The sequence below is a fragment of the Scylla paramamosain genome, chromosome 30 (genome assembly GCF_035594125.1).
Source record: "Scylla paramamosain isolate STU-SP2022 chromosome 30, ASM3559412v1, whole genome shotgun sequence".
Lineage (NCBI taxonomy): Eukaryota > Metazoa > Arthropoda > Malacostraca > Decapoda > Portunidae > Scylla > Scylla paramamosain.
The window spans coordinates 8666971-8674402 of NC_087180.1; the positions used below are offsets into that span (position 1 = coordinate 8666971).

Genomic DNA, 7432 nt, shown 5'->3' on the forward strand with positions numbered 1-7432 from the left:
GGTCCCCTCCCCAGATAGGGACTCTGAGGCTGGTGTAGGAGTCTTCATAATAATTTTGAATTCTGAATTTTGAGTGAAGGGTGTGTGTGTATAATTAGGTGCTTGTAGTTTTGTGTGAAGGAATAGAGTTTCTCTCTCTCTCTCTCTCTCTCTCTCTCTCTCTCTCTCTCTCTCTCTCTCTCTCTCTCTCTCTCTCTCTCTCTCTCTCTTTCTCTCTCTCTCTTTTTTTTTGTTTAAACAAAAATTTACATCAGGCTTAAAACAACACGTTTTTTTTATGCTGTTATTTGAAAAGCCTATACTTAAATGTAAAGAAAAAAATGTATATATATATATACAAAAAGCGAACTCATCCTACTATATATATATACACATGATTAACACAGCACTAGTGCGGGAGTTTGTGTTTTACGCCACCTGTGTGCAGCCACTTTCACTTGCTGGAGTGTCATTGTCTGTGTATCACTCGTGGCTGCCGTAAACACATTCCACAGTTTGGAGGTCCTGGCTGTGTAAGAGCGCTGGTGCTGCCTCGAGTAAGATCTAGGCACTTGCACCAGCATGTCACTGGAGGTGGTGATCCTGGACTCCCTCTGGACAGCTCGTGGTGGGAGCCTTAGCGAGCTGAGATGAGGGACCTCCAGAACCCGGGCCTTGTGCTGGACCACCAGCGCCGACACGTCCCGCCGATGCTCCAGCGACGTGACTCCGGTCTGCTCCTCCTGCTGCTGCTGCTGCTGCTGCTGCTGCTGCTGTCCGTCCATCCCCACCAAGCGCAGGGCACGGCGTTGCACAGCATCCAGTCTCTGCAAGTGGGTGGGGGCACTCGACATCCAGGACAAGGCACTGTACTCCATACAAGGCCGTATCTGAGCCTTGTACAGTGTGAGGATGCCCCGGGAGTCGAGGTTTCCTGACATCCGACGCAGTGCAGAGACTCGCTGAGAGACTTGGTGGGCAACAGCAGCAACATGGCGGTCAAAGCGCAGGCCACAGTCCACTGTCACTCCCAGCAACTTGACGCGTTCCTGGAGGGGAAGTGTCTGGCCTCCAAAAATCAGACAGCCTGGGACGGCTGGAGAGGCAGCTGGGGACCGTGAGATGACCATGGCCTGCGTCTTTTCTGGAGCGAAGCTGACTTGCCACGCCTCTCCCCACTCCATCACCAGCCTGAGCTGCCTATTCAGCTCTCTAACGGCTCGCTGACTGTCGGAGCGGCAGTAGGAGCGGGAGAGACTGCAGTCGTCGGCGTATGCAAGCAGAGTCGGTATTTGCCGCAGGAGGTCATTTATGTATATGTTCCACAGGATCGGGCCTAACACTGAACCCTGTGGAACTGAGGCCTGTATAGGTAACGGCTGGGATGCCTGTCCATTGATGACTACCCGGAGGGTTCTCCCCTGGAGGCAGTCCTCGAGCAGTGCAAGGAGGTTGCCCTGGATACCCTTGGCGCAAAGCTTTTTTTTACAGGCCCCGCGTGCCAGACCCTATCAAAGGCCCCAGCAATGTCCAGGGCCACCACAAGAGTATCCAGACCTTCATCCAGGGCATCCTGCCAGCCTTGGGAGAGGAGGGTGAAGAGGTCCGCTGTTGAGCGGCCAGGCCGGAAGCCGAACTGTCTGTCTGAGAGGAGGCGGTGCTCACTCAGGTGATGACAGATGACACCTGCCACTACCTGCTCCAGCAACTTGCCCACCGCAGAGAGCAGCGAGATGGGTCTGTAGTTGCTGGGCTCAGACTTTGAGTTCTTCTTGTGGGCTGGTACCACTCGCGCCTCCTTCCATATAGAGGGCCATCTGTGCTCCATCAGGCAGGCCCTAAAGACGCTGGTGAGAGGACCTGACAGCTCACTGGCGCAGCGTTTGAGGAGCCGCGGGCTGATGTCGTCCGGCCCGGTGGCTTTGTTCTCCTCTACTTCCCTCATTAGCCGCTCCACCTGTTCACGTGTCACCTGAACATCGGCGACGGTGTGGTCTGTTTCCTGAGGGAGGTGAGGTGGACGTCTACCCGGATCAGTGACTGACATCTTCTCTGCGAAAAACTCAGCGATTATAGAAGCCTTGTCCTCACTGCTGGTGGCTGTTGTCCCGTCCAGCCTTGTTAGTGGAGGAACAGTGTCGCGGCGGCCTGTTCCTTGCTGCTCCTTCACAAGCCTCCACCAGGTCTTGTGGCCAACCCCTGAGCCACAGAGCTTTCGCCTTGTGACCTCTCGCTGCTGCCGTCTCGCCCACCTGCAGGTAGCTGTCGCCCGTCTACACGCCACACGATGTTGGGCCCAGTTGTATTGTGTTGGACGACGTTTGTACCTCACCCAGGCTTCTTGTTTAGCCTCAGCGGCCGCTCGGCATCGGTAACCAAACCAAGCAGGGTCACTAGGCCTAACGAGGTACCTTCTGCTGGGGACGTTTTGCTGCTGGAGGGCAAGGATCTTGGTGGTGAGGGCACGGGCCTTTTCCTCCGCGTTGCCTATCAGTAGGGCGTCACAGTCCAAGCGAACGATGTCGTGTCTCAGGGATGCCCAGTCAGCCTGCTCCCACAGCCAGATAGTGCGCAGGGCGGCGGCCTCCCTCGCTATATCCAGCCTGTCGCGTGCCAGCACGGCATGGTGGTCGGAGGTGCCCACCGTCCCCAGTTGATGGCAGACGATGCTGGAGTCAGGGAGATCTGTTAGCACAGGGTCCAGCGACCCTCCCCTCTCATGTGTAGGGAAGGACACGTGGCTCGTCAGACTCTGCACCATCAGGAGGCTGTTAAAGGCATCCTGCTCCAGGTGGAAGTTTAAATCCCCCAGAATCATGACGTGGGAACACTTGTGCCGCTGTAGCAGTGTCCAGTTCCTCTGTCAGAAAATCCAGCGCTGAACGTCCTTGCCTTTGGGGGCGGTACATGACACACAGGAGGAGTCCTGTGCTGTCATTTATCACCACTCTGAAGAACAGCGTCTCCATTCCTTCAGGCAGCACGACGTCAATTTTTTGAGTTTGGAGGCCGTGTTTGAAGCAGGCAGCCACGCCTCCGCCCACTCTATGCTCACGGTCCTTCCTCACCCACTTTGTGTAGCCCGGGGTTGCCAAACTTCGGCTCCACCTCACCACTGAGCCACGTTTCCGTGACGGCAACAATGTCCGCGTTGCGTCGGAGGACAAAGTTGTGGGTGAGGTCACCAAAGTTGGTGCGAAGACCCCTCACGTTCGCCGACACAACAGTCAGGTGTCGGCTGAGGTGGCCAGTCTTTTGTTTTTCCTTGGCGCTGGTTTGACTTAGGGCTACCTTGGCAGGGGGAGGCGCGTTACTGCCTTCCCTGCCACATGAGTGGGCTCCGGTCGTGGTGTTGCCTGGGTTGTGGTTGCCATGATGGTGGGCAGGGGTGGAGAGGGGAGTCTCGAAAGGGCAGCTGAGGTTGAGGATTTAACTCTTTTTTCCATCCTTCTGTCAGGACCCTTCTGAAAATCGTTTCCTGCCTTATATCAGCAGTGCGGCTGTAACACACCTTGGATGTGTGTCCGAGGCGGGAGCAGTAGTCGCAGCGTGGTCTGTCTCCACCTCTGACGACCCTTTGGGATCTAAGATGATGTGGGTGGGGCTGGGGTGCGGGAGGGTTGGGTCGCGCACCTGGTGTGGCGGAGTGAGGTCCTAATCGCTGCTGACCTCGTTTCTTCCTCCTCTTGTTGCTGCTGCTCCTGTTGTTGTTGTTGTTTCTGCCATTGCTGATACTGCTCCTGTTGTTACTGTCGTTGTTGCTGCTGCTCCTCCTCCTGTTGTTGTTGTTGTTGGTGGTGGTGGTGGTGGTGGCGGTGTTGGTGGCGGCAGCGGCGGAGTCAGTGTCGGAGTCGGCAGGTGTTGATGCTGCTGCGGCGACTGTGGTGGCGGTGGCAGTGGCAGCAGCGGTAGCTGTGTTTGTGGTGGGGTCTGCTTCTACTTCCACTGCCGCGTGTCTAAGAGGTCTGGGCTTCCCTGATCTCCACCACTGCCTCCAGCGGTCCGAGGAAGCACACGCGTTTTCCCAAGTTCTGACGATTGAGAGAGGGGTGGCTGTTGTCGCCACGGAGCAGGTGGCGGTCTTCTCCTCATTCTCCCTCACATCAGTAAGAGCGTCTATAAGCCCTAATAGGTCCATCAATTGTGCCTTTTTGTTAATTATCTAGTCTCTCTGTAGACGGAGAGACTGAATCACATTTTTATCTTTCATTACCTGTTTTTGTAGCTGGATAACAGTGGTGACGAGCTCGTCTTTCTCCAGCTGCGACAGGTGTTGCCTCGCGTCATCATCCACTCCATCGTGTAGAGGTGTGGATGGAAGGTCCACTTCAGGGTTTTCACTAATGTAGACCACTTTATCCGCTAAACTGGCTTCATGACGTAGCTGCTGAGTGTCCTTACAAGTGTAGGTCTCTCTGTCACCTAGGCAAGCTGTGTGGCACACGTCAGGACATTCGTTACTGCCCTCACAACTCACGTAGGGGGCTGATTTGGTAGCCGCCCTACGACACACGGCACACCATCGCTGAGGACAATATCCCGGGAGATCACGCCACTTGATGAGCCTGTGTTCCGCTATTTTACGTAGAGATGGAGATAAAAAAAACTGCGTTACTGAAGAACTGATTAGAATGCGCGGAGCACACTGAAAACACGTCCGTCCTCCACACCGGTGACCTGACCTCTCTCTCTCTCTCTCTCTCTCTCTCTCTCTCTCTCTCTCTCTCTCTCTCTCTCTCTCTCTCTCTCTATTCGAATCACCCTGGACAATAACACGTTAACTTCGAAGTACATTAGGGATCTGATAAGTAATGATATTAATGATATAGTGAACGCAATAGAAGATCTTAAGTCAAAGACAATATCCTCCGAGTCTAACAGAGTAAAAATGTACAACACTATAAATCCTGATTTGGCAGTACATCAGATATATAAGACTAAGTTGAAAACCAATGAAAGTGAATGAATATCATGGACAAGATTTTGAGTCAGTGCTCATTCCCTCGCTATTGAGGAAGGCCGCTGGAACAGACGAGGCCGAGGTCGTTTGCCAGTGGAAGAACGCCTGTGTTCCTGTGGCCAGATACAAACTGAACGACATGTAGTGGAAGATTGTGCCAGAACTTTAAATATACGTCAGCAATACCACTTGTCAACCTTAGAAAATTTATTCATAGAGAGGACTGACGTTGCCACAGTCTGTACCATAGTTCATGAAATTCTTACCAGTTTTATTTAAGGTTTTATATTTAGTTTGAAAATGAACTCTGTTTTTTATTAGCTTTATTACTGTGTTTCAAAAGCTATTTTATGTTTTTAGACTTTTAATTTCTTTAAAAATTTATGTAGAGTGCGTTAATGTTTAGTGTTTTAACATGGAGCTTTTCCTTATTAGGTAGGTTTGTGCACACGTTTGTGTTAGTTTCTATATTATGTGGACCATTTTATGTTTTAATGTATATTGTGCTGTGTACAAAAAAAAAAAAATTGTGGTCAATAAAAATATGAATATGAATATGAATGTGTGTGTGTGTGTGTGTGTGTGTGTGTGTGTGTGTGTGTGTGTGTGTGTGTGTGTGTGTGTGTGTGTGTTTTGTGTGTTTTGTGTGTGAGTGTGTATGTGTGTGTGTGTGTGTGTGTGTGTGTGTGTGTGTGTGTGTGTGTGTGTGTGTTGAGACTGGGAAGGAGTAGCATATACAGTATTCATCTAAGAAGAAATATATTTATTTCAAAGTTCGTTTACATCCATTATTTTTCGTAGCATGTGTCAATGGCGGCAAGAAGTACGTCACTTATAGAACTGGACAGCTTCCACGTTGAAACAAGAAAAGCTCCCATATTTCCCAGACGAGAACGCCGATAGGAAGAAAAAAAAAGCTGTGAAGCAGGAATGATAAAATGAAAGAAGCCAATAATGGTGTCATTTGTAGGGAAGTGAGTTACCCGCTGAACTGGACGTTTTCACCGTTGGAGAGGACGGCACCAGACTCAGTCAAGAGGACGATCTTCACACCAGGAAGAAGATGCCTCCATTGGCCATCCTTGAAGAGCACGCCGGAGGGACCCTGAAGGAGTACTTCTCGCTTCTTGCGGGATGGGAGTCCCTCATCGTTTAGTTGCACGTTCTTGCCGTCAGCCATGACGACTCCAGAGGGCCCGATTACGATGACGTTCGCAGATTGATCGTATGTAAATTGCACATTTTTGCCGTCGGGCATGACGATGCCAGTAGCGCCGTAGGGGCCTGGCTTCTCCAGCATGACGGGCACAGGCATGGGTGGCACGACACCAGCATGGTGCAGAGCAGCATCGCGGTTAAACTGAATGTTAGACCCGTCGTGGAAGACCACTCCAGACTCCCCGACGACGGCGATGTTTTCAGCCTCCTCGCGGGTGAGCTGCTGCAACGTCCCGTCAGGATGAACGATTCCGGCTGGCCCATAGGAGGCGCTGACGCCTGCCGCCATTAGACACATCGCTACCTGTAGGAGTCACACGGGAGGATGAGAAAGCCGCGACACCAACGGTCAAGAGGTGTTCACATTGACAGTAGAGAACACTGAACACCGACAAGTGAGAAACCTTACCAAAAACTTCATGGTTGCAGTCCTAGTCTTCCTCAGCACTCCAAAACTAGGCTACTGGGACGACTGGCGCAGAAGCGTGTGGAGCCCTCTTTTATAATGCCCAGCATCATGCCTTTAACCTTTGCTCTTATAACGTGTTTCCTTTCCTGCTGACCGTGGAAGGACGTGCATGAAGATGGTGCGGCTCACCCTCGGCAAGCCGGTTATAGAGTCTCTTTCTTAGCAAAAACAAAAAAACAAAAAAAAACAGCGTGGAAGTTGCTTGATTCGCTGAGAATTTCTGACGCACACAAATGTGTAATGTCGAAGCTGTCTTCTTCTACTACAGTGGAAGCAGACTAACTTGGCCCTCGGGCTGTTGGTTGTACCTCTCTGCGCTCTTGCTACCTCAATTCCAGAGTGACCTGACATGACAATGGGCAGCAAGGCGCGGCCTGGGGCATCCACATGTCAAGGACACTGAGGCGGCAGTGTTGCACGGCCTACACGCGTTGCCAAGTGTATCGGAAGATACACAGTGTCGTTGTTCCATCATCAAATCGAAAGCCATTAAAAAAAAAAAAAACAACAACATGCAGTCGTGTATAACAACTTATAATTTTGGAATAATTATGGCAAAAGATGAGAGAGAGAGAGAGAGAGAGAGAGAGAGAAAGTGTTCATGCTTGTCGACTGTGAACGTAACACCAATGTGTGACAAGAACAGCCAACACCCCGAATACTAAGTTAGTTTGGTTCCACTATAGCCATAAGTAGTGTCCAATTTCATCCTCTAACCGTTTTTATTTAGTGACGCTGTAACACTACTCATTATTCTTTTGTTTGTTTGTCTATTTCTTCGTCTCGTTCACAAGGGAAGTAATATT

The 7432-nt window shown here is 51.1% G+C and overlaps 1 protein-coding gene across 1 annotated transcript; it reads right to left on the reverse strand.

Annotated features, from left to right (window-relative positions):
- Positions 1–5681: 5681 nt before the first annotated feature.
- On the reverse strand, positions 5682–6710 carry LOC135116039 (cuticle protein CP1246-like). The gene is made up of 2 exons (XM_064033259.1): positions 6567–6710; positions 5682–6461 (listed from the first exon to the last, which is right to left on the reverse strand). The coding sequence occupies exons 1-2, from the start codon at positions 6576–6578 to the stop codon at positions 5919–5921; spliced, it is 555 nt and encodes a 184-aa protein (XP_063889329.1). The 5' UTR covers positions 6579–6710; the 3' UTR covers positions 5682–5918.
- Positions 6711–7432: the final 722 nt, after the last annotated feature.